The 27,534-nt window shown below is 39.3% G+C and overlaps 1 protein-coding gene across 6 annotated transcripts in view; it reads right to left on the bottom strand.

Annotated features, from left to right (window-relative positions):
- The window catches only part of ephb3b (eph receptor B3b), a 49,813-nt gene that overhangs the window by 16,263 nt on the left and 6,016 nt on the right, over positions 1–27,534 (bottom strand). For all 6 annotated transcript variants that reach the window (XM_079592771.1, XM_079592769.1, XM_079592767.1 and 3 more), the window contains exons 2-3: positions 5,821–5,885; positions 1,441–2,113 (exon numbers count right to left, since the gene is read on the bottom strand). In XM_079592771.1, the coding sequence (XP_079448897.1) occupies positions 1,441–2,113; positions 5,821–5,885 (738 nt within the window). The remainder of the gene's footprint in view (positions 1–1,440; positions 2,114–5,820; positions 5,886–27,534) is intronic.

Raw genomic sequence — 27,534 nt, forward strand, 5'->3', positions numbered from 1 at the left:
GAAGCGAGGAGAAAGAATGGATAGTAGAAATATGCAGCGTTGAGGAAAAAAAAGGTTTGGTCGATTAATATTCATGTGAATATCCTAACTGTGCTCTGGCAGGGTATTAATGAGACCAACGGCCTTCAGATGAAGGCGAGCAAGAGAGAGGTGACAGAGAGATTTATCCCTACTTTGGTTTCCGGGTGGCTTGATTAGAGAACATTTTATCAGGTCACTGCTGCCAGGGCTTTCACCTTGAGCCACCACAAGCAAACAAATGAGTTTTTAACTATACATCAGGACTGCCCACTTTCCCCACGGGTATACACTGGTTTAATATCAAGTTGGCAGTAGTAGAAAAGTCCTTTATTACTTTGACAACTACATGCATTTCTTATAATAATAATGATAATAATGTGAGTGGTGCTTGTATGCTAAGATGTTGTAAACGGTTTTCATGGCATTGCTCTGCATTTCCAAAGGTGTTCAATTTATGGTGGTTGCTAGGGTTTGGTGATAGGTTGCAATGTGATTAATAAGCCATTATTTCTTGATATTTTTAGTATTCTATATAGTCGCTACATGGTTTCTTACTGTCTTAAGTCAAAAGAGCCTACCCCTAAGTCTCATGATATTCTAGTCCCTCCTTAAATGTTAACGTACAGGATTTTTCCACTGATTTATCATCCAAAATAGACTGCTTAGAAAATAATTAGTTTACCTTTATATGCTTGGTAGTAATATGCTTTTTAATGCATCATTAATGTCCATAGCACAATCTGTGTAGGGCAACTTACGCGCCACAGTTTAATACTCAGTGTTAAGCGACTCTCAACCAACGTTGGTGTATACCTCAAACACTACTAATAATCCTCCTTTCTCTATACACAAATAATTTGCTGTTCAATTTAGTTCTTTACCCCAGAGGTTCACTTCTCAGTGACTCTGTCTTGGTAGTTCTTACAATTTGTTGGAACCAACTGTCTCTTTGAGACCTTTCACTTCTGGTGCCTTGACTGTCAGGGTTACTTTTCTATCTCCATCTCGTGCTCTTCATTAATGTTTCACTGCAGCCCTTGCCCTTGGTCCGCAAATCGATTCCGGTCTCCTCTCACTCCCAGCTCTCCATTTGACCCTTGACCTCCCGCTGTCTGCTCTGCTCACTTTCACCGTGGCTATGTTACACGCTGGCTTAATTCACCTCAGACTGAACCTGATATGTTTTTCAGCAAGACTGCTCCTTTCTCTCAGCAAAATGTTCCAGTCTGATGGACATACAGACTCTTTTACTTATTCATTGCTTTGCTCTGCTTAAATTGAGGTTGAATAACTAAATTTGCTGTTAGGCCAAACACCTCAATAAAAAACAGGATGATTTGTCCATTCGACTTAATGTGATACCAGGAGATAAGACAAACTGCACAGTGAGAAAAAAAACACACATATATCAGCACTCACCTTGACACTGTGTCTCCTTAACTGCAGGCTCGAACCCAGCCATGCAAGTACAGGACCCTACAGGAACCATCCACTCTCCATCTCCATTGCAGTAGAGTTTAAGAGGTACAGACACCTCCAGAGCGTTTGGCACGCAAGTGCCGGGGGCAATGACTAGTGACGTGGCCTCGGCTCCTGTGGCCGTCTCTGGGAAGACGGCAAAATTGGCAATGGTCGTGGAACACTTTTTGTAGAAAACTCGGACAGAGATTAAAGACATGCAGGCGCCCAGATCCTGGAAAGCCAGATAGAAGCCGGCCTTGGAAAGCGGACCAAAGCTGCGAATCTTGGTGTTGACCCGACCAGACTCCAACATAGAGAAGCTCTCATCCGGAGCAATGGTGTCAACCTTAACGTAAGGATTCTCCATCCAAAACGGACTGGTGGCGGTGGCTGAATCCGAGTCAGACTCATAGTAGAACAGATTGAAGGTCTCTTTACACGATCCTGGAATGTTGGGAATACTGTTGCAATCTCGTACGGTGAACTTCATCTCCACGTAAACACGAAGAACATCCTTTCGGGGGATGAAGTCGCTGCGAAGCCAGTTGTTCTGGTTAAGCTCACGAACATTGCACACTTGGTATGTTCGGATGGGGTTCATGGCATCGTCATAACCGCTAACTTCCTCCCACTGAGAAAAAAAGAGAGGGAAAAAAGAGAACACTGTAAGTCATAGATATACAACAACTTAAAAGTTCACCTTCGGAATGAGCCAGCACTTAATATATACCGCCTTCTTCAAGGATTCTTCTACAGAACAATAGCAATAACAAATGTTTTTATCTAAAGTATGGTACAATACGCCTCATTGTCAGTATTATAAATGAAACTATTCTCATTTTGATGTTATCCGGGGCTTTAGAACTCTGAGTGTTACGCTACTGAGGTACGGCAGGCAATAAATTGCTCTTTCTCAGCGACAGCCACACAGCTTAGAAACAATATAACGGAGGGAGCAAGCCGAGAAAAAGAGTGAATGGGGCAGATGAAAGAGAGGGGAAATTAAATTGTGTGCTTTTTGGTTTGTGCGTTTTCAATTACACATTGTGTACGGTGGCATTAAGTGGGGGAGCAGCACACTGGTCTTTCATCTGCGTTCACCAGTTCAATGAAGAAACCCGCCTGGCGAATTCATCAAAATTACCGTGGAGTTTCAGAACTCCATTAAATAAAACAACGAGTGGATGTTTACCTCATACCTCGAGTGTGGAGTACTCTCTGCATCACTTCACAATCAATTACTGTCCAATTAAGCCATCATGATTACATTGTATTCATGCAGATCAACAAGCTACATTCAATCCTCTACCTGAATGATTTCTCTTATCTACCAGAATTAAGAATATACATCTTTTTCAAAAGACAAGTGAGAGGTATCGTCAAGAGGTTGATTGCTATTGTGGTGCTGCATTGTGCAATGAGGTCTCGGTGACAATGAACCTAAGTTTTGAGCTGAGATTTGCCGATTTGAGATGCGACAAGGTGAAATATAGTTCAACATCATGCAAGTAAGAAGCGGTGTTATTCAGCAACTGCTAATGGGAGCGCAGACTGTGGTCGAGTAAGAACGCCTACTAGCAATCTTGGCAGCTAATGAGGGTTTTTACATCAACCTCTTCTTGCTTAAACAAACAGCATATATCAACGAGAAATGGTTTATCTTCAAATTGGTAAAGAAACAATTAGACGCACGCTCGGCCCACGTCTTTTGATTACAGTGAGTTCAAATTAAAGCAATCCTAAAGGAGAAAATGAGCTGTAGCCGAAAAGAAAAGAAAGAAAAGAAAAAAAAGAAAACTGGCGCAGCATCGAGAGATTTGTTGAGAGAGTAGCGTAGGGTTTGTGTAGGGGTGAAGTCTTTAATTAACACAGCGATATGGACGTTGTGCGGACAGGCCATTCATCCCTACGGGCCCCAGGGACCCCAGGTAGACAAGGGCTTCTAGAAGTCTCCGCTTTATCACGGCCTTTCTGAGCCAAGGATGCTGAAATCAATAATAAGCATCAGGTCAATGGGACAGGAGAAAGAGTGAGGTGTAAATGGGCATTTAGTTCAGTGGAATAAATTGCTGAGAGAGGGAAGATGGGAAAGAGGAAGCGGCCCCCACACATTGCACTGGTGTGGACTCGTCTTGGCATAACGCCGCAACGAAACATTCCTCTTTCCCTCAATCAATTTCTTTTCAACTCAATATCAGGGGGAAAAAAGTCTACAAATTGTGATCTCTGCCTAGTAAACTTTGATGCAATAAAGCACTTTCATACACACTTGTATGTTTATGCACATTGATTTTTCTCCCTGCTGCATGTCTTTGATTCGTTGGGGGGATGAATGAATCACTTTAGATGCAGATGCAGCCGTGGATTGATGGTTCATGTGGTTTATTTATAAGTATGTAAGTGCATTACTTTTTTTACTCAGTTTGTTTATCTTGGAAGAATTAGCAGGTCAGGTTTAAGCAACAGCAGGCCATTATGTTTATTTTTCTTTAACGATGTTAAAGTCTGTATTTATCTGTGTTTATTTCTCAGGTTACAGGTGTAAGACTAATGACTAATAGAGGTTTTTTTTATGGCAGATTGAATGAAAATAGAAAAAGACCTGCTGAGTCAGGCTGGGAATTATTCCAACTTCTTGCCCTTGTTTTTTTATATTTTTTTTTATTATCTGGGCACAGTTCCCATTTCGGTTTTCTGGGTGTGACATACCATTGAACTTAGTGTCACACAAAATTAGAAATGAGTGTCGCATAAGAAAGAGAGAAATAGAGGGTGCCAATTAAGCCAGTGGGTAAATCTCCAAGAAAAAACAGTCAAAATCACATTTCATCCATTTTGATTTATTTTGGAATTATTTTTGTAAACCGTTTTCGTGGGATTCACAGAATATTTCAACTTGAGAAGGCATCCAGAACACTGTGATATTTAAGGCAAGGACTCACTGGTGCCACATTTCCCCTGTCTGTCTTAAAATACAGTGGGGCGGCGTGGGTGAAATGTATAGCTGTGTGCATGACAGAGAGCAGAAGGGATAGAATTGGGCAATGTATGTCCTGAAAGGAGGCATCTGTTGGGGTGTCAAGGGGTTGTGCTTTGGCCCATTGTGCTGGGGAGTTTTAGTGCTTTAATGGGGGCGGTGAGGAATATTTACAAGAATAATAAATAGACGGCGAAGGTGAAATGGCAGTTGATTTGTGTCTTTGGGGTTGTTCATTGGTGCTAAGTTACTCGGAAGTAAAGTTTTTGGGGAGGGGGGACTGCAACAGCTGAGATGGTGTGGCTGGGGGCAGGAAGGGGCAGTGGACACATGCAGAACCCTGAAGTACAGGATATAGAGGACCCAAAACTGAGAATTTGACAAAGAATCTGAACGGGAGAAAAAAAAAAAGTAAGGAAAGGCAGCAGTCTCTGGGTATTGTGAAAGATACACCGAGCGAAGGATACTTCTGCTGTGTCTGCCAAAAGCTTGTGGGCACAAATTTCGTTTTTGGAGAACGAATGTAACACGGCTAGGGTGAAATCTGATCTGGGCAATGCCTTTATCTGATGAAACTCAGAGCTTCCTGTGTTTAACACGCTATATTTGAACAAGGACCGTTTATAATGCCTCTTGATTTAAAGGTAGTTTAACTATGACATTTATTAGAGAATCTCACGAAATCTGCCAAGAAGTCAGTTTTTAACCCTCAAATGAAAGAATTCAATGGAAATAAATGATTATATATATATATATATATATATATATATATATATATATATATATAATAATTTTACTGACAATTAGGGATATTTTAGAATATTTGTAAGTGTCATTAATGTGATGGAAAAAAATCTAAGGTATTTATATAATGAAAAATAAATAAATAGATTGAATACATTTATTTTTGTGTTTGGCATTATTTGAAAATACTGCTAATACAAAACAAAAAACAAAATGGGAAAACAATACAAGAGGGAATAACTAACTAACTAAACAAACAAATAAATAAAACAACAGGTGGAAACAACAAACATTAATAAAAAAAATGAATCTCAGGCATTTCTGTAATGCAAAAAAAAGTGTGTCATAAAAATAATGGGGGGGGGGGGGGCACATAAATAAATGAAAACAAAATGGGGGGAAACAACCACAACAACAATAAAAAAAAAAAAAAAAAAAAGGGGAAAAACAAAACGGTTCCTACAAACGGACCAATTTTTTTTTTCTTTTTTTTAAATGGTAGGATTAAATATGGAGAGGATTTTTTTAAAAGATTCACCTCATACTTTATTCGGACTGAAGGAGCAGATCATATGCTCAGGTTAACCAAAGTCAAACACACAACAGCACTAACTCACCCCAGTTTCAGGATGTGAGGTCCAAGCGAGTTCAGTGGTGGCCCATTTGGTGTCCATAAGTGTTTCTGCAGGGAAAAAAAAGAAAAGAAACTAAGTTTGAGGAACAATATGAGCCTAAACAACTGACAACAAAACAAAAAATGAGAAAACTCAATGAAATGGAAAACCTTGGGAGGAATTGATTTCACGCTGTGAAGGACGAGCTAAGCAATACATAACAGTCACTGTCCATATTGTTAATGGCCATTAATGCATTGTGGTAAATTCACGAGTGCTGTTACAGAGAAACACTATCATGCTAATCAACAGTGAAAAGACGGAAGAAAGGCAAAACAGCTTTGTGGGTGATCCAGAAGACATTGTCAAAGATTTATGACAGCCCTCCTCTAATTAGATTTAATTAGCCGTGTATTTGCTGGGTGGGAAAGAAAAGCTAAGTGTTTTTGAAAGACAACCCTCTACCCTTCCTACACGTACACACACACACACACACACACACAACACATCCACACTCTCGCACCCTTAAGCTAGCAGCTGTAAACTCGAGAGGATATATAACAGAGCAAAGGAGTTCTTGAATAGCGCCATAAAACTCGCAAAAGGAAGATCTTCACAATTTCCTCAATGCCCAATATGCTCTGCCTGTCTGTTTTTTCTGTTGTTATCCCACCAGCCATATGTGGAGCTCTCTGTTTTTATTACAATGAAAGCACGCTCACTCGAACATATTGAGTCAACCATTTCACCTTCCACCACCTGCTTCTGCTGTTTATGTATGGCGGTCGCAGGCACGATTGCACGTTGTGACTGCGTTTTAGTAAATTAGATGGATGGGAGTGTTTAAAGTGCACTGAAATCATGTGTCAGGGAACAAAACACCAGAGGACGTTATTTGTCCTCCGAAGTGAGCGCTAAACCCAGTTACTCCTTGTGTTAACATCCGTTCCAGGAATAAACAGGGTTTGAATGTTGTCAGAAATGCAATTGAACGCTTTGTAGGGCTTCACGGTTTGGAGAAGAAAAGAAAAAAAATAAGAAAAAACATCCAACTTTGCTCTGCTTATTTTTGAAACCTCAAGATGTTCACCACACTTACGATTATATTTCATATTTTAAGTCTTTCTGAACGGTCAAATCATGACAAAACAAATGAATTTTTCAGCCAATGCGCGTGTGCAGCTTTAAGTCAAGTCAGGTCACCTTTATTTATATAGCGCTTTATACAAATACAGATTGTTTCAAAGCAGCTCTCCAGTAATAACAGGAAAATAATGCATTTAAGCCGTTGCCAGTTCAGTGTTGATTCAGTTCAATTGTAAAGATCATCAATTATTAAATCAGTTAATTTCATCTATAAAGCAGATCTGCAAAAAATGACGTCTCAGAACACTTAGAAAGCGGGAAATACTGTGCTTTACTTTCTCCCATTCATAGTAATATGAGTGCACAGTCTTCGTTTACATAAAGTCTTTGCTGATTTGTCCCAGGGCAACAGTGAAGGACCACCTACTCGCCTGTCAATCAAACCTGATATTAATAAAGTTGAACACAGCAGTCTGTCTAATAATTTGACTACCCGGTATTGCATCACTCGTCTACTGGAACTTGATTGTGTCTAATTGAGATGTTTCCAACACACAGGTGTTAGTAAAATAAGTAGAAACCGTTTGAGTTGTTTATCCTTCACACTGTAAAAAAAAAAAAAGATGTTGGTTTAACTTAAAAAAGCAAGTTACCTTGTTGCCTTAACATTTTGAGTTTGTTGTAATTAAAAATTTGAGTTAACACAATGAAGAAGAATGGTTTAATAAACAGAAACTCAAAATAGTATGTTATCTTCACACATTATTTATCGAAGTTGATTTGACAAAAGATACAAAGTTGTGATGACAATAATTTCATTGATTTCCTGTTGGGATGTCATTCATGGCGTGTCATTTTGTGTCGTTGACTTACAGGTCCGCTGACATTCAAGCACGCTCTCTAAAATGCCTCGTCGTTTAAAAGAAAACCTGAAGTCAGCTGCGAGCTGTGGAAAAGCTAGCGCGCAGGAACTGGTGCGAATAAAACACCAGGCAAATGCAGAGAAAAGGGGGAATGGAGTGAAAGTGAGCTCTGACTCAGAGAAACGGGGGGAACGTTCGGGAGCATGCGGCGAGTGACTGCAGCCTTCTGTTTTGTTTGCGTTTTGTAAGCCGCACTGAAAAACAGCAAAGCCGAGCATTGTGTCAGCTGAGCGCGCTTTTTAGATGAGGAGGCAAGTCCTGGCTCAATGAGAGCGCGAACACAGCGGAGGGTGACCCGCCCCTCACCCCGGCCCGCCGCAGTCAGGGGGGCGAGAGGCCGTGCCCTCAATGCGACAATTCATTCACACTCCGGCACGGAGCCTATGCAGCACCCAGCCTCCATTACGGACTCCTCTACAGTTAAAATGGCTCCACACAGGGAACGTTTTGTTTAAGGGGCAGAGAACCGACGGCTTATTTCCTGTTTCTCCCACTTCTGAGGTAAAACCCAAGACTACGGGTAGTTTCTGGCAGGATGTCGAAACCTGATTGACGAGCGCTCTGAATAAATCCTTCCCTTGCGCAATCCGTCTACAATCGCATGTTTGACTGGGAAGCATGGCCAAACTTTGAGCTGAAAGCCCAATGACATAAAGCACCCACCGTAAAGTTAGAGAGGCAGAACTTTTATGAAACTTGAAAAGGACATAAATGAACCGCCGCAAAACGAAACCTTTTTCACCTCGTGTTGACTTAGCTGTCATAAAAAGTTTAAATTAAATATTTATATAAAACACTAAAGTAGAAGAAAATTGCAATTACATACTACATAAACTATATATATTTTTAGTAATAATGTGTATTTTGTTTGTCACCACTATTGTGTACAAAGATAAATGGGTTGCCCTTTATGATAACTTTTATACTAATAATATTTCATACATATTTGAATGGCTTAGTAAGGTTTTGAACATTGTCATGAAGTCTCAAAATATCAGGAAATGTATATATTTGAAGTTACTCAAGCACATATCATATAACCAGGGGCGTGGTAGTGGGGGGAAAAGTGGACCTGACTACCCAGGGCCCCGTCTAGGGAGAGGGCCCTTTGAAATCCCATCAAAAAAAATTTTTTTCATTTTTTTTTTTTTTTTTGTAACCTAATTCGAATTAATTGGGCCCTCCAATTGATGTCATTATTCATTTCAAAATATATTGATAACACCAACTGAGAGAATGAACTCAGTGCCAGACCTTTTCCCTGTTTGTATCACTCCGCTTGTTCGTGTTTGCGCAACTTGCATCATTAAGCCAGAAGGCGGCGACAAGTGACTGTCTTTATGAGTGAGCAATTGAACCATTGATTAAATGAACAGATTAGTCCACAAATATTGATTCATTTAGGAAAGAAAAAGTAGATTAAATTGATATTTGATGCGCATACTAATTGCTCATATGCCTCTGGACACAGAATTATTGCATTGGCGTTTGTTTGAAATGTAACATCTAGCCTATGCAAAATAATCCTTGAATCATTTCTTATTTAAGGCCATTCCCGTTTCGAATATGTGATTGTGTATAGTCAACAATAAGCATAAACATTCTGCATTTCCATTTTATAGTGTGGATAATTCATTGCGACATTTAAACTGATTCTCATGTTTTAGAATTTGTTATCTGATAAAATACTACATACTGCCCACTGACATGCTTTTAAAGCTCCTGTTGTCCATTTTTTTTGGTCTTCAAAACACCTTAAAATTCACATGTTGAGCTCAGGTAAATCTAAATTTTCTCGGGGGGGCATGCCCCCGAACCCCCCTAGGAGCACTTTATTCCGGTTTTTAGGTATAAAAACCTGCGCAAAAAAATGATCATGAAGTGAATTGGAAAGTATTTCTCTTTGTTTGAATAACTACTCAACTCTACCTTACACATTAATACTCGAAAAGTAAAAACACAACACACAAGTCATTTTACAGCGAAAGAACCAGTCATTACTATAATCTGATTTGATTATGGATTTAAACACTATTTATACTTGTTTATATTCAAATAATTAAAAAAATTTTTTATTCAAAATTGAATTTTCATTTTTGCTAACCCGCATCGTCTAATGGCATGTGTAGGGGGCCCACTGACATTGTGAGTATACAGGGCCCAGAATTTGGTGCTACGCCCCTGCATATAACATAATTTAAAGACTTGTAGCCATATGTTTAGAGATAAATATGGACGTGTAAAATTACTGTAGATTTGGTTTTGGTCCAAACACTAAACTTTTTTTCTGTAACTACACTGTAAAATATGATTTTACTTAATTTTAAGTAATTAACATTCAAGTAGATTATACTTAAACATTTAAATTGATTGTACTTAAAAAAAAAGTTTTTTTTTTTTTTTACAGTGAATGAATCACTAATGTACAATAAAATAATAACATGACACTATTTAAACTACTTAAAAACAGTATAAACTAATAATAACACATTTTAATGGTAATATTTAATCATAAAATAATATATAATTTCACCATATTGTGTTGTCACTGCTTTTTAAGTAATGTGTAAATGTGTCGGACTTTATAATAACTTACAATGTTTAACAGCATCATAAAATGCGTAACTTATGTAAATATGTCAATATTTGAATTGCTTATTAATAAGGTCTCAAAGACTCAAAAATCCCAGGAAACACACATACTTGAGGTTACCAGAGCACATTTATGGACGCATGTATAAATTACATAATATGAAAGTGTGTGTAAATTACTAAACAATAAGTCATTGTTTTTGCTTCAAACTCTAAATATAAAAGTAGCATGACACACAGATTTAGTGGAAAATTCCCATTCACAGAATTGCATGTTCACACACACACACACACACACACACACACACACACACACACACACACACACACACACACGCACGGTGTAAGAAAGGTCAGCTCTTCCATTCTAATCCTCTAATGACAGAGTAGCATTAATAACAGAGGAAGACAGAAACACTTGGTTTCTAAAACACAAACACACACACACACACACACACACAAACACACAATCATTCTGCAGGTTTACAAGCTCCTGAAAATATTTCTTTGTTCCAGTAAGCAATCTTCTTTAAAAAGAGGGGTATGTGAACAAAACCACCTCTATTGATACAAAGAATGTTCAGTGGATTTAGAAACTGACTCAGTGCCGTGTGGGCAGACAGGTGAGAGATTACTGCAGGATTTCAGCCCAACTGCTTTCAGCTTTAGCGATTCCTTTTCACCGCGTTGTTTGGAGGTTAGGACACGTGGAAGAGCGAGGAAAGCTCAAAGTGAAACGGCAAAGACTGGATCAGGATTGTGCAGATTGAATGACTAAAAAACTTACATTTACATATTTTGCATGTAAGAAAATGAAAGGTGAAGTGTGTACTTTCTGCACCATTAGTTAAATAAAGATGCAAAAAAAAAAAAAAAAAAAAAAAAAAACCTGTTAAACCAGTTTTCTGAAGACTGACATGGTCAGTCAAACAAATAGCCCTGCCCCAAACTTATGCTATTGGTTAACACTGTTCTGTTGTGGCAGGCTGGTCAAATAATATATATATATATATATATACAGAATCTAAACTCAGATACTTAGATCTATCTAAACAATCTTGATTTGCCAATTGTGTCTCCTGCTGCGCTGTTGTGGAATCGCACCAAACTACGGGCTTAAGGACAAATAAAGGAACTTCACTCTCCGTCTCCAAACACTTGAGCTCTGTTTTGCCACCCAACACTGGGATGTGTCAACAGCGTGGGGAAAACACTGCATTAAACGAATTAAAGCTATTAGACTGATTGCTTTGTATGTGCTTTTGTTGCTGCTTTTATTAGCTGTTGGGGGGTTTGGTGAAGCAGGCTGAAAGTGGGGGAGATATTTTGGGAGAGAGAGGGGGAAAGTCGTTGAAAGAGGATGGAGGAAAAAAAGGGGTCGGGGGGGGGGCTTCTATTTAAATTGAAATGTGGTGAGCGTCCCGGGCTTTTGTGGCACACTGGAGTGTGGTGATTAGAGGAGTAGGCTGCTTTTGGCGAGCCGGCGTGCAACCTCTAATTGGCCGACGGTTCTTGATGTAGATGCTGGATCTCCAACACCCTGAATCCTCCATGGGAATCGCATGAAAGGAGCCTCCTTATCCCCATCCGTCCACTTGCCGTCAGTCACGGCACAATGCCTGTCACTCTCTAGGCCATTTACGTACTAACAAGGCCCACTGTCAAAGCTGCAGATGTAGCGTTCATTTCATGACGGAATTACTGTAATTTCCGACCACTAAAATCACCCGTGTCTTTGTCGAATTTGTAATTGTCCAGTGGAAACTCTTAACTTCATTTCCCACTTGACTATTGGGTTTCACTTTCTTTTAAGGTGATGCAGTTACATTGTACTTACTCAATTAACTACATGTACTTACTATAGAGTTACGGTTAGGTTTAGGGTTAGTTGTACATGTTGCAGCAACGTATAATTGCATCACCTTAAAATAAAGTGTTACCGACTATTGCTATGTCATGTTGTGCTACATTTACATCTATGCTAGACTTTTATCCAAAGCTACTTATAAGGTATTCAAGGGTTACACTTTATTTTAAGGTGTCATTGTTAAAGTGTCATTAAATATTTAAGTACGGAGTAATTTTAATTAACAATATGTACTTAGTATAGAGTTAGGGTTAGTTGCATGTAATTATGCATAATTTACTGTTGTTACTCTGGTAAGTACATGTAACATATGTAACAATGACACTTTAAAATAAAGTGTTATCAAGAATTTTATAAAAATTTAGTCAAATTACAATTTTCTCAAATAATCGGGAAAAGCTACCCTGGGTGAAAAAAAGGGTCTTAATTGTATTGATTGTGCACTTCAAATATTTAAGTAAACTTAAGTGGCCTTCTATTTCATATATTAAATTGTTTGTAAGTACACTTAGTGGAAAAAAGTATATATATATATTTTTAAAGTGTACTTGCAAACAATTTAATATTAATTAAATAAAAGGCCACTTAAGTTTACCTAAAGATAGTACACATTCTTAAAACGCTTAAGTACACCTTTAAAAAGTGCACTTTGTAATAATGGCAAATAAAAAAATATACTTTTAAGTACATTTTAAATCATTTTGTCACGCTTTAAAGAAGTACCCTTAATTTGATGTTGAATTGCATACTATTTTAAGTTGTTGTTATTCAATGTTACATTTAAGCTTAATATATTTTAAATGCACAACATTTTAAATGTCGTTAAAGATGTGTAATTACAAATATACTTAAATATGTGACACCAATTTCAATAGAAATATCATTGAAGTATATTTGAGCTTTCAAGAAATGCTTCTCAGTATATTCGTCAGTAACCATTTCAAAGACAATAGAAGTAACAATGAAATGATATATAAAGATGTACTACTTAAGTACATCTTGCGCAGGGTTCGAATTACAAAGTGGCTTTCGGGGGAGCCCTATTTTCCGATCCTCCCTGACTGACTTTAACGCTTTTGGTGCATGTTCGGGCATTTAAAACAATAGGTTTACAGTAAACCTATTGTTTACTTAGTAAACCGTTTACTTCAAAACGCAAGCGTCAGTCAGTGTTAGGGCAAACAGCTCTGTCCACGGTTCTGAATCAACCGCGCTTAGGCCTACATCATGCAAATTAGGGCTGCACGATATTGGAAAAAAATTACATTGTTTGTGCAAAAAATTACAATTAAATTTTTTCCCCCAACGATATTTATTGCGATATTGAGAGCCATAACTAAACACAAAAGCAGCTCGCATTTTTAAATAAAACAGCAGCTTTACACCAACCCCCTGATTGGTTTACAACAATATAACTTAAAATAAATATATTTTTTTATAAAAACAACTTATAAGCATTTTGGTTCACAATCTTTTAAGTCAACTTTTCTAAGCCAAAGTGCCAAAGTAAAACAGTGTTGGTCATCATAATCATATGAAATAAACAAAATGAAATAAAACTTTAATATATTTTTATCTTAAATTATTATTAAATAGATTTAATTATTAAATCTTCTAAACAGATTAGAGAACATGTTTCTGTAAGCAGAAAAGCCGAACACATTTAAACAGCAGCTTTAGCCTACACCCATAGACAGATAAGATAAGCCATCGCTCCCACCACGCGCATCAAGAGCTGAGGGGGAACCAAAAAAATTGCCTAATGAAAAATCAATAATTATAATAATAATGCCGATATTATTTCAGTATAGAAATACAGACATCCCAAGTCTCCCGGAATATCTCCCGCATATTGATAGCGGCTCACTGATGCACGCAAATTAGTTAAAATCTCCGGAATCTAGAGTGAGAGCGCCCGCGAGACCGAAACTGTGCTCCAAACCGCGCAGCGCGTGCACGGCAGAGAGGGAGAGAGAGCAAGAGACTGCGCGCGCGCCTCATGAAGCGCATCGCACATCGCGATGTCGATGTTAAAACAGAATATCGTTCAGCCCTAATGCAAATCATGATAAAAACAGAATAACTCACATAGCAAAAAAATGGACAGTGTTTTAGAGCTCCCCCTAAATGTCTCAAAGTAGGCTTTCAGGGGAGCCCAGGTCTTTTTCAGGGGAGCCGAGCTCCCCTTAGCTCCCCCGTAATTCGAACACTGATCTTGCGTTTCTTGACGCCGGTTATGATGACAGCAGTTATCAGGAAGAGGACAAAGAGCATAAGTGCGCCTGCTACATTTTTGTTTGTTGTGTTAATTAGTTCTTCGGCTGACGTTAGGATTGACGCAAGGTCTTAGGGGGTCTGATTTTAAAGCTGACATCATCAAGGGAACGGGGTTGTGGAAAATGAGCCCTTTTGCTTTGATCAAACATGCCGTTCACGCTCACAGACAGCACGAAGACAGGCACGCGGGTTCATACGGCGAGCAAAAGATGAGCCGCAACCCAGATTAATATTCAAGCCTTGTGTCAAAAATGGGAATGGGCATTGCACACCCCCTTACCCACATTGGTTCCTCTTTTCTTCCTCTTTCCAAGGTCTTTAATTACAGAGCAGAGTCAATCTGGCGAACAGGCAGACCCTGGGGCGACTGTCTGCTATCCAGGTGTGCGCACAACTATGTGTTCAGAGTGCCTGAATGGGCGTCTTTAGCTAGCAAGTCCATGCCACCGCCACATGTGCGAGAGCTCCTAAATAAGTAGGGGGATCATGTCACCTGGTTAACCCAGTGAGAGCTTTTCAATGTCTCCCTCTCTCAAGAGTTATAATGCATTTCCGTTGAAGTATAGGTGGTATTTAACCCCTAAAAGGTGTATGTTCGTACCTTAGAGTGGTAATATATACCCTTGAGGTACTACTATTAACGTTTGGCTTGCTTAGTTGGGGTTTGGTAGACATAATATTCAGTAATATTCTCGATTTGACTGCGCTAACACTATCGGATAAGAACGGATGAGTCCGTCTATTGTAATTTAAGTTGAAATGACCTAAAATTCCAAGTTAATTGTACTTAAAAAAAATTATAATCGAATTTGTTTCAGAATCGACACATTGAATGTTATTGCACTGAATTAAATCGACACTGAACTGACTTGAACTGAACAACGACACAAATGTCTTCTGTAGAGCTGCTTATTGCTGAATTGAACTCATTTCATTACATTGATGAACTTCACACAGTTATTGAACTGAACAAACTCTGAACTGACTTGAGCCGAAGAATGACACAATTGTCTTTTTGGAGCTGCTTTAGAGCAGAATTTGAATTTGTCTCATATTTGATGAAGTTTGTATCATTGATTCTGTTATTTTTTAGTTTATTACTGTGAAGCTGATTTGAAGCAATCTATTTGATAAAGCGTTGTATAAATAAAGGTGACTTGACTTTTAGGCATAAATACAATACAAAGATGCTCCTTTTAGGCTACTGGGACAAGGGACAAGCTGTTTTACCCCCAAAGTGTATATATTACAATGTTATAATATTGTAATAAAGGCGTTATTACATGCTTATGCATGGAATTACATTTCTAGTAAAAACCCTTATATGTAAGCAAGAAATTACTAAAATTACTCAAGCCATTTTAACTCGACCATCTACGGCCATTGTGGACAATAGCCATGAATTCGGCGCGTGTCCCCTAAAGCACTTAGAGAAAGAGTTACGATACTGCACATCAGTTACTCTGTTGTGGCTAGACAGGACACAAGATGCGTTGAGATGGAGATAAAGCACGATCAGCTATTAATGAGCACTTAAGCTAACACGCTGGCGTATTCTGATACCGAACGTTGATCCGATTACAGATTTCACACTAAACGGGAGCCGTCTGTTAGACTCACGTTGCTACAGGAGTGCAATCAATTAATGCGTTCGTGTTTCTTCTTGTAGAGGCGATTTATTGTATAGCCACAAGGCAAACAAGAATGCGTAGGCCGCGTCTGTGTTCATAATTTTAGTTTGGCCTGTTGGTTAGAAAAAAAAGCTCAAATGTGTTCTCCACTAATCAATATCCAAGGCTTTCATTCAGAAGATGAGCACCTTGTGGTTTTACAATCCTTCCCTCAAAATGAAAAAGGATGACGTCTTCGCTAGCGCTGATGCTTCAGGCACCGTTACACAACGTTAATGACAGTGTTTGCTGATCAGAGAGAATGACAGCTGTACTTTTATGATGATACATGATGTTTTTTTTTTTTGTGGCTTCCTAGACTTTACCACGAGCATAACGTAATCCATGCATCAGAACATGTGATACTCATCACAGTCACGTTTCGGTATCGCTGCCGATGGTCATGACATCTAAGCAAGAGTTTCTGTTTGGGGTTTTGTACATAATCATAAAAGAAAACTCTGTTTGGACATATGGAACGCCTAAGAGATATGGTGATTTTAAAAAAATGAGAAGGAAAAATTATATTTCAATGTCTTGAGTTCTATGAGAAACTTTGCGGTTGCTCGCTCAATGTTTGCGTTTCCCAGAGAGAACTTTTCGTCCACTTGCTTAAAAACTTTGTAACTACATATAGTTTCTTGGGGGAACACAAAGGTTTAAGGTTTTGCGAGATAACGCAAAGATTTTGCAAGCGAACTCAAAATTTCTCAGGGGAGTGCAATACTTTTGCAACTATGCAAAGTTTCTCAGGAGAACACAAAGGTGCGTGAGGTTCTTGTGAAGGAACACAAAGATTTTGTGAACGGACGCAAAGATTATGAGTTTCTACGATTTCTTGAGGGAAACACAAAACTTTAGCAAGAACGCCAAAGCATTGACATATATATAAATACATTTATATTTTTTCTTTCGACACACCTAGGTACTCTTTTTTATATTTTTGAATTTTAGAATGGCGGCAAGAACATTAAAAACAAGTGGAAATATCAGAATTATATAGTAACCATAAAAATGTTAAACAGGACCTAAAATATCTTACATTTTTGGGGTTTTCAAAGAAGCCATCCTTTGCTTAACCACTCTTTCTTTCTCTCTATTTAATGTTTCATTCACACCTTTTCTATCTCGGTCTTCTTTCCCCAAGTGTCTGAGTGTGTATCAGTCAACAGGAAGTGTTTTGACAGGCCGGAGCTGATCACAGCCTTCCTTTCTGTCCACTTCATTCTCTCTCATTCCCCTCATATCTCTGAAACCCCTTCTCTCCTTTTCTCCCCGTCTATCATGCTCCCCGGGTCTCCATTACTCTCAGCAGGAGGCAGGGCCAGCTGGAATAAATACAGATGACTCAACTAGCCGGTTGAAAAATGCAAGTGAGAGTAAACCGGTTTACAGAATGTTTCGAAGAGGAGGAGGCACACTTTCACTCCTAAAGAATATCATGAAAGCCACTGAGAAAATACACTAAAAAACATATGTTTAGGTCAAAAAGTGATGTGAACCAAGCAGGTTCAGTAGGTTCACCGATATCCTTCATTGTGTTCCATACGAAAATATGTTCAATTCAGTCAAAAAACACCTCGGAAACTGCTTTTTCTGGTGTCGCCCAGGTGTCTATTTTTAAAACTCTGATTCAGAAACTAACTTTTAGTAAGATCTTTGCTTTAGATACATTAAGACATTCCGGTTAAATGTAAAATAAAGAAGAAAACTGCAGTTGTGATTAATCCTGCGTTTGGCTGAGCCTAGCGTAAGCACATTTTAACCAACAGTCAAACACCTCTCCCTCTCCTCAAGCCAAAAAATTAAAAGGACTATAATCACGATAACTATGTTTTGATTGATTTTCTCGTTCTGGTTGAAATTCAACTCTGACTGTAATAAACTGCCAGGGACGCAAGTCTGCCAATACTGCTGAAGAAAAACAATCTTTTTTTTTCATGCTCAATAGAGAGCTCAATGCATCATTACCCACAACTCATATTATCAGTCAAGCTAGGTCCCAAAATCTGCCATATGGTACGGACAGAGATAGTATTTACATAAATCAGAAATAACCTAAGAGCATTGGTATTTTTCATGTGGCGCTATTAAGGTATGTTGAGTGAATTGCATCTTTTTGCTGAGAAATACAAGTAAAAAAGACAGAAATGGCCAAACAGAAACTGGAAAACCCTAAAATCCTGGATGTGTTTGTGTTTGGAAATATTTTGGTAGCACTTTATTTTACAGTCCTGTTCACTACTGTACATACCATGTACTTATTATAGTAATTGTAATAACTAGGTACTATATGGAAGCTTCTTTCCACCACAGAATAAAAAATTAAAAAGATATCAGCGACTTTTTATCTCACAATTCTGACTTTTTTTTTTCTCACAATTGCGACTTTTTATCTCAAAATTCAATTGTGAGTTATAAAGTCGGAATTGCGAGATATAAACTCGCAAATGAGAGTTATGAAGTCAGAATTGTGAGATATAAAGTCAGAATTGTGTGTTATAAAGTCAGAATTGTGAGATATAAAGTCAGAATTGTGTGTTATAAAGTCATAATTGTGAGATATAAAGTCGCAATTGAGAGTTATTAAGTCAGACTTGCAAGATATAAACGCAATTGAGAGTTATAAAGTCATAATTGTGAGATATAGTCGCAATTGTGTTTTAAGTCAGAATGGCAAGATATAAACATTAAATTCTTACTTTGTTTCTCAAAATTGCGAGTTTATTTCTCACAATTCTGACTTTGTTTCTCAAAATTGCATGTTTATATCTTGCAATTATGACTTTATAACACAATTGTGCATTGAGAAAATCAGCATTGTGAGATGTAAACTTGCAATTGTGAGATAGTTGTAGGCAGAAGCAAGCTAGTTCTAATCCTAAACCTAACCTTAACCCATAGTTACCTTTTTTCCCCCCAAGTACTATTCTTAGGTAAGTGTAATGTACTGTAAAATAAAATGCAACCAATATTTTGGTATTGCCGCCCTGTGTTTTGTAATCCGAGCCATAAAGAACGGGACAGGAGGCACCGCTGACTTCCTCATACCTCCTCCATTCCAGGTTCATTATGGAGGTATTTTGGCACCGTGCTGCCCACTGGCCTTGCCTGTCAGCCTCGGAGAGGAGCTGTCGGCTGAAGCCGCTGTCCAGGGACTCATCTCCATTCTGCAACAGCCCGTTTGCCGTACTTGCTTCCCTTTGACACGTTCATTATGCCACTGCAGAGGCAGCCAACAGACATCTAGGCTAAATATATGGTAATGGCACGATCCCTCAGGACCACTGGAAGGCATTTGCCATGCTATAACACTAAGGAGGTACTTCAGAGTGTGGCGGTTGTTGAAATGCCCCCAAACTCTCATTTTCTCCAACCCCTTTTACCTTGAGATAAGATGTTTGTGAAAGTACGACGGGGATGATGTCAAAGCTAAAATTATGGTTTCTGGTCGATAAAGCCACACACACAATGAGAAACAGTGAACAGGGAACACAAAAATGCACACATAAATGGGTGTTTCTTCAATTCTTAAGTTTAATATTTCCATATTTGTCAATTGAAAGTGTGATGGGCTATATTTGTACATCATATAGTTTTATACCTATGTAAAAGGCATCGAAACAATAGCAAAAATAAGATACTAAAATTAATCCTTGCATCAACCCAGAAGGACCTATAACTCTAGCGTATATAAATGTAAAGGTTTTGGTTATAACTTTTTTTCTTTACAGTTCTGCTATGAATTAGGCATTGAGATGTATATGTCAGGATACAATTACCCCTGCTTTAGTCATCAGCCAAACATACAATATCATCTTACAACGCAAACATACAAATAACCCCTAATGGCTGTTAAATATGACATTTCTGCTTTGTATCACGGGACAGCTGTTTGTTCGCAGCTCCTGGACTGATGCGGTCCACATTTCCAGCGTTCCAGTGGCTTTCGATCGCTTTGTAATGTTTCAAATATACCGTCTGGGGCGGCTAGTGAGGTTTAGATTCCTTTCCATTTCTTGAAAAGAAAACCCCAAGCTGTGAGGGCAAGAACCCTGCTAACTTCCCAGTGCTGTCACATATTAGCATTGGCAGCTACTGCTGAAGACATGGGAACAAATCGGTGGCTCAGTTTCAGCTGTCATGCTGCATGCTAATTATCAGGATATGTTGTGGTTTACCTGCTCGAACAAAGAAAACATCTCTAATGGCTGCAGCTACACCGCAACGTAAGAGTTATTATGTTCTCTCTTTTTTTTTATATTTCTTGCTATATGTGACACATTAGCCTGAGGCAGCGCAGGTCTCCTTCGACTACCTCTTCTCACGTTAGCTCATTAATCCCAGAGACACTCGTTAATGTTTACCTGCCCACTCATTATCTCAGTCAGGTCAGAGCCGCAACAACAAAGAAAGGTTAGGCAGTTACCGACAGGAATGTGGCTGGGTAGGGCCTTTGTGACTGTTGAATACACACGCAAAAACAATGACTAAAGCATGGTTGGGAACTGTCCTGAGTGAAAGGGACACTATCCTTCATTCTATACAGTATTTGAGAACACTCTTCCTGGAAATTTCTGCCCAACTCTGGCACTTTGGAAGTATGTCAATAACAGAAAGTAGGGCGCGGAAATGTGACAATTTGCATGCATATTAATGCACGAGATGAATTTACCCTATAAAGCATGTTGCTGGATCAATATTTTACAGCTCAAACCAGAGGGAACTGATCGGTTGATGGGAATGTTGTTCAGGGACCAATAAAGTTAGCTGATTCAGGTATATCTTACCTAGGTAAAATCATATCAACCTACCTAGAATGTGCCTCTGCTTACTTTTACTTGAACTACAAAAATAGACCTATACATACAATTCACTGCAGTTTCCAGCAGTTTCCAACGCCAATAAATTGTAATACTTTTCAGAAATGTCACATTTTACTGTAGCTTGTTATTTCTGTTTACTCCTTGTACCCTCCCAGTTGGCTAAAGCAAAAAAAAAAAAAATGTTGGTTGCTATTCGCCCCATGCTTATCTGTTAGATCTTTTCATCCGCGTTCTTAATTGCTGCTCAGTTAATTAATCTCACACTTGGCTGCAGTAATAACTTGACTCGTTAGACCTCTCTAAATGGTTTTCGGCTCTTTAACGCACAGACGCAGACTGGCGGAGTGTATGGAAGACGGTCATCAGAGTAATTTATTCATGGACTCCACCTCTGAGACTGTTGATTAAAAAAGAAAAAAAAAACTGCCTGATTAGGACACGTGGCCGTCTAGGTCATTGGCGATCACACAATCATGCACTTAAGTGTTTCACTTACAGCAAATTGACTCGCAGATTGTGACAGAAGGTATTAGCGATGGAAGTTCATTTCTGGGCAATTACGCTGGAGAAGGTTGATAGAACGGTTGACATCCAATTCTAGGGTGCCCCATATGGCCAGGGGTTTAGATGTCTCTGAACAATTAAATAAAAGCCTTGATACATTGGAAGGAGACTGTGAATGTTTCTGTAATTGTGCATGCAAGGAAGGGGGCTAGTCACTTGAAAATCTTCAGATATAAATCAGTACACAGTGCAGCTGGACTGAGAAGGCTACGGTTCCGGGGCCATTTATGCCACAACAATCCATCTCCACAGTCCTTGCTGTCCGACCTGGGTCAGTTGCAATACTTCCTGCCTGCTTCAAATTATTAACCTAGACTTTATGGGTGTCACTTGCAGCTCTTGACCCCTAAACGAAAGGAGTGGTGCAATTTCTTTGCATTTGATACCTTACATACAGTGCCACCCATACTCCACATTCAGATACACTTTAAGGAATAGCTCAACTTATAAAACACTTGTATGAAAGAAAGAAAAAGACAAATGCATTATTTAAAAATTCTGTTTTTAGGTGATTGCTCAAGCTCATGTTGTTCCAGAGTTTTTATTTTTGGGAGATCTACCCCTTTTACCCACGGGGAAGGTGTTTAAATATCATAATATTAGCATACACAGTAAGTAAATCAGGTGGAAGAGAGGAAGGCCAAAGCTAAGGTATGTTCTCCAGAGGCTGATTATGGCACAGATGCGCTGATGAAGGGCCAGGGGAGGCTCTGTCTGCCTGCCCGCCTATAACTGTACTGTCAGGGGCTGACTAATGTATTATTCACCCTTCATTGATGTGTAACTAAAACCAGCGGCTGGGGAGCCTGGGCCACCAATGCCCCCCACAGACGGTAAACCCCCGACAGGCTACTGAGCTCCATTGATTTATGGGTCTCAGTAGAGGGCCTGGTGAGAAGGCTGAGGGTGGATGGGGGGGGTTTGGGGATGGAGTTCGACATGAGATGGGTCTCATGTTTTAAATATGCTTTCACTATGTGGTTATGCAATATCTGAAACAATTTTAGGTTGAAATTTCCTGTTAAAATAACCTTTCCATTCATATTCTAAATAACATAAAACATGTAAAGTCAAAATGTGGGTATATCTAGAGGCACCACTAAAATGACACCACTATTATGTGACAGTGGCACTGATGGAAGAACTAAGGGAAATGGCCACATGAGATAACATAGTTGAATCAACAAGAACTGTGTACGTGGGGTGGGAAATGCAGGGCTGCTGCTGGGCATCGGTTTGAAGTGCAGGTGACATGGAAGGTTATAGCAATCTAGAGTCAATCATTGACTGATAAATCAACCACAGTGGCTTTAACAGCGCCTACACTGAACCAATAAAGTCCTTCAATAAGATTGTGTCTTGTATAAACACTGGTTTGTTTTGCGGTACTGAAAAAGTATCTGTGAAACCAAAAGCACAGATAGAAAATGTGGCAAAAAGACAACTTCTGAGAAAATAATTTTATACGAAAACACCCTTCAATTTAGGAAGTACTGTACAGGTGCTAAGAGATGCAATTGTCGGGTATAGAGATAATAAGAAGTCTGGGAATTGTCTGCTGTTGCTCTCTTTCACACACTTGAACACACACACGCACATACAGTAGATCCACTAAATCCAACACACACAGACATGCCGTCACAAAGACTTGGTGGCCTCAACTCTAATTACAGACCTGCTAACCACACCTTGACTGTTTGGAACCTACACGTGAACTTTTGTGTTTCAGGTACGTTACATCTCTTGGTGGTCTCGAAGCAGGATGAGTTCAACTTGAGAGCGCTCATCAAAAGAACCACAGGGTGTGTACTGAACCTCAGCATAGATTACTCATAGGAACAAGTCAACTATACAGGAGTTCCATCACTGGAGGACTGACCATATGAACTGGTTTCAACCCTGTATTTACATCTTCCTCAGAAGAGGGATGCATGAATGGACATGTTTCCCTGAGTCTGAACTTCATAACCTGAGGGCAGGCGAGTAAGGATGCAAAAGAATGGCATAAATAAAAGAGAGATAAGAAAACAGATTGCTCATTCTTTATTTATAGACGTGTCCTAATGGCTAAAGATCTGCCAGCGTTGGGATTTGGTTTTCAGAAATGCAGTGTGCTACGAAGTTGCTCGCTCTGTGACTGTCCATTTGTGCAACGTGGTGGCCTGCCTTTGGGGTGTTGGGAAAAGCACCCGTATCCCTGTGACCCTACACATTTGAAGCGGTTTGAAGAATGAATGGATCGATGGAAGTTTTTAGCTGCTGCGCTGACAGTTAGAAAACATGCTACAATACATTAATTCATGGCTCATTTCCTGTCCTATCTGTTTTGAATCGATAAAAGTGCCAACAAATGCATGAGCTAAAATAAGAATCGCTAGATATTACCCTCTTGATAAGCTTTAGTCATAAGTGCCTTTGTGTTTACGACACCACTGCAGTGTCTTGATTAATTAACCAGGCACAAAGATGCGTCCAATGTTGAACTCTATAGATTACCCTTAAGTGCTTGCCTACTTAGCTAGCTTCTTCAGACCAAGCTGTCTCAAAAGGAAGGGAAGATTTATGAATAAGTAAGAACAGTGACAAAGGGCCTGCTTAATTAACCAAAAAAGAGAAATCTAGTCCCCAGACATTTCGATCGCCACATATTTTGATGGCAAGGCAGCATCAACAACCATCTCCTCGTGGCCTGCCATATTGACCGACGGCTGGCTAAATTGAATTGCTAATCATCGCCATCCTTTTAGGTCATTTCCCAGAGGACACGGCAGGGCAAAAGTGGCAATGAAGCTGTTTCACTGTGGTGCGTCTCACACCCATGATACAAATATGGCCCCTCAGTTCACCATCCCCATCTGGCCACGGGATATTTTAATTTGTTTCTAGTGCCAGCTCTATTTCACGTCAATATGCTTGCTTTCACACCCCATGAGGGATTGTGTCACATCAGCATGCCGATTTTGCGCGTGTTCTTAGTTAGAGACCTCTTTTTGACTCTCCTCCGTGCAGTGTGTGGAATTAGGTCGTTTTGGGGCTGCTTTGTGCTCTCGTATCTCAACATATTATTTCATATATGTCATAAGTGAGAATCTACTCTCAGATTGTCTTAAAAGCCATGGGCGATGAAGTATCAAGAGACTGAACTTGTCAAATATATACTGCAAGAGTTTGACTTACATTGCTTTCAGACATACCACTTAGCTCCCACAGGATAACATGACAGAATAGAGTTGTAGGAACACACACACACACACACACACACACACACACACACACACACACACAGTCACAAATCTTATCAATGACTGGATACAACAAAGGTTTTGTGGGTAAATAGGCCCTGTCCCTAAGCTTCTGGTCCTGTTCTGGGATTCTGATATCACTGAACGAGTGAGATAACAGATAGGGAAAATAATGCCACAATTAGAATTATCTCCCTGATAAGAAACGGCCGCATAAGGTGCCCAGGGAGAACAGGGAAGAGGGGGGCTGTAAAAAGATGGTGGGAAAGTGTAGCAAAGTGACAGGGAAGTGGGGAAAGGGATGGTAAACAGAGTAGAGAAAGAGGTGCATTGTCTTTACCCTCTCTGTCGGGATAAAGCCCACCTGTTTGGGGAGAGGCCTCTGCTTCCCACACTTGTTCTCTGGGTTTTCACCAGGTTGTCATCCCTTTTATGGTCGACATGCATCTAGATGCAGTTGCAGCCTTATAAATGAGTGTACCAATAAAAAAAATAGTGACAGTTTCAAGCCACCAACTGTTGCGACATCAGAGATAACATCTGTCTGTTACACTGGAAAGCAAATTTTTCCTGCCTTGAGAGTTTCTTTATTCTGTATGCAGGCTGTAACCTTCTTTTCTACTTTCCCACTGTCAGGTGGACCCGATTTCATGTGCAGACTCAAGGCCGTCATTGATTGATGCTCGCTGGCTTTTCAGATTCATTAAAAACCCTTGCATATCCCTTGCCCATCAAGAGTTTCTTAGACTAGCTCTGAAAAAAAAGAGTGATAGGTAGAAAGATGGACAGAGAGACAGAGAGTGAAAAGGCAGAAACAATGATCTCCTCTCAGGCATAGCTAGGCAGAGCAAGTCAATTTTAAGATGCAGAGATAGATCCATGGCAGCTGTCCAAGACAGAAGATGAAAACTCTCTGCTCTCGCTGTCCTGAGCTCTGCCTCAATTCCCACTGCATTCATAACCCCATCTGACCAGATCCAGTGTATTTCCATTGTCTCTCCTCTCAGCACCTTTTCAGATGAACTGCTCAACCAATACTGTACCAAGTGCCTTTTGGATACCGGACAATTCTCTCAGTCTTTCTCTGTCCCTTTGTTCGCCTATATCCTCATCTCTCCCGTTCAGGTTGAGGGCACTTTAATAACAGATAAGCCACTCATCGCAGATCGCAAGTGACTTGGGGGTGCATGGTATGCCTTATATTAAGGGGTTTTCTGTCCTTCTCCTGGAGATCTATCTTTCTGCAGAGTTTAGAGCTGTAACACACCTGTCTGTGTTTTTTAATCAACCCCAAAAACTTGATTATCTAGTTCAGGAGCTGGTTAAGAGTTCAATCTAAGTTCTGCAGAAAAATCTCCAGGAGCACGATTGCCTATCTTATATCTCATGTCTCTAATCTTCTCTAGACAAGGCTGGAAAAGGGCAGTTCTGAAGTCGATGAAGAAACATGTCACTTCATCTACACGGTTGCTCTTGAGACTCGACTAGCGCCCTTTCTCCATGGCAGTTCTGGCCTATGTCAGCTTCACATGAAGTTGATGGGAAGATGACTGGACAGATACTATCTTCAAACTCATCGGTTCCTCTACCCTGCCATTCATCTATAAGTCCAAAAAAGCTGGTAATGAGTCTCTAGGAGTCTTGGCACATTTCGAAAAGGGCAGTTGCCAGAAAGGCTAAGTGAGAAGGAAATGTGATCGATCAAGCCTGACAACGAACCATAAATGAATCAGTCACAGAGATTCATTGAGAATCCCTGATTGGATGTGGATGGCGACCCTGTCGAAACTAGATGTTGTGTTATAGCAACAGTTAAAGCAGGAGAGGGTATGAGAACGTATGTTGGGGGGAAATATGCTTATAATTACAGAAGCAAATTATCTAATGATTTACATGCAACACTGTATAATATCTTATGTTTATACTCAAACATGCATGGTAATCAAACAAAAATGTTATCAGCAAAGTGAGATGTCTTATAAGGAATTCACCAAAGAATAGTTTGGTAGATTCATATTGCATTTACTGATTTACTTGAAAGTTGATTTTCAAAATACTTAGAAGTACAGCTACAAAAAACAGACTTGCAATGCCTTCAGGGACTTTTACGACATGTAACCAACTGTTTTTCACAAGTACCTGCTTTGCACCTTGCCAAAGGGCCACTGCTCTAACCTCGAACACCAAATGGAGAGGTGACAGATCGCGTAAGCAGTAAAAGAATTCCTGCCTAACACCAGTGCATTTTGTGTTGTCGGCTAAAACAAATTACCCTTACACAAGCATACCATGGTAAAAATAGTTTCCACTGAAATAGTTACTGCACTTATTGTTGTTACAATACGAATGTGATAACTTGATGTATTACATTAGCTTTTTCACAATATTCGATGGATAGATTTTACAGTAAGAGTAATTGTTTTCCAAATACACATTTATATACTGTTATTAATATTAGCTTTATTTCTTGAATTACGTAGCTGATAAATATTAGATTAAATGCTAAATAGTTTTCAACAAAATATATACAAATCAATAAACCTAATGGAAATTTGATCAAATGTTTTTTTTGTACATATACATTACATAAAATCTATAAATAACAACATTAAGAATCTTCAGCTGTTCCTCAAATATCCCCAGATGCAAAAATCAAACCAGTCAGAACTC

The sequence above is a fragment of the Phoxinus phoxinus genome (genome assembly GCF_949152265.1).
Source record: "Phoxinus phoxinus genome assembly, chromosome: 20".
In the NCBI taxonomy this organism is placed as follows: domain Eukaryota; kingdom Metazoa; phylum Chordata; class Actinopteri; order Cypriniformes; family Leuciscidae; genus Phoxinus; species Phoxinus phoxinus.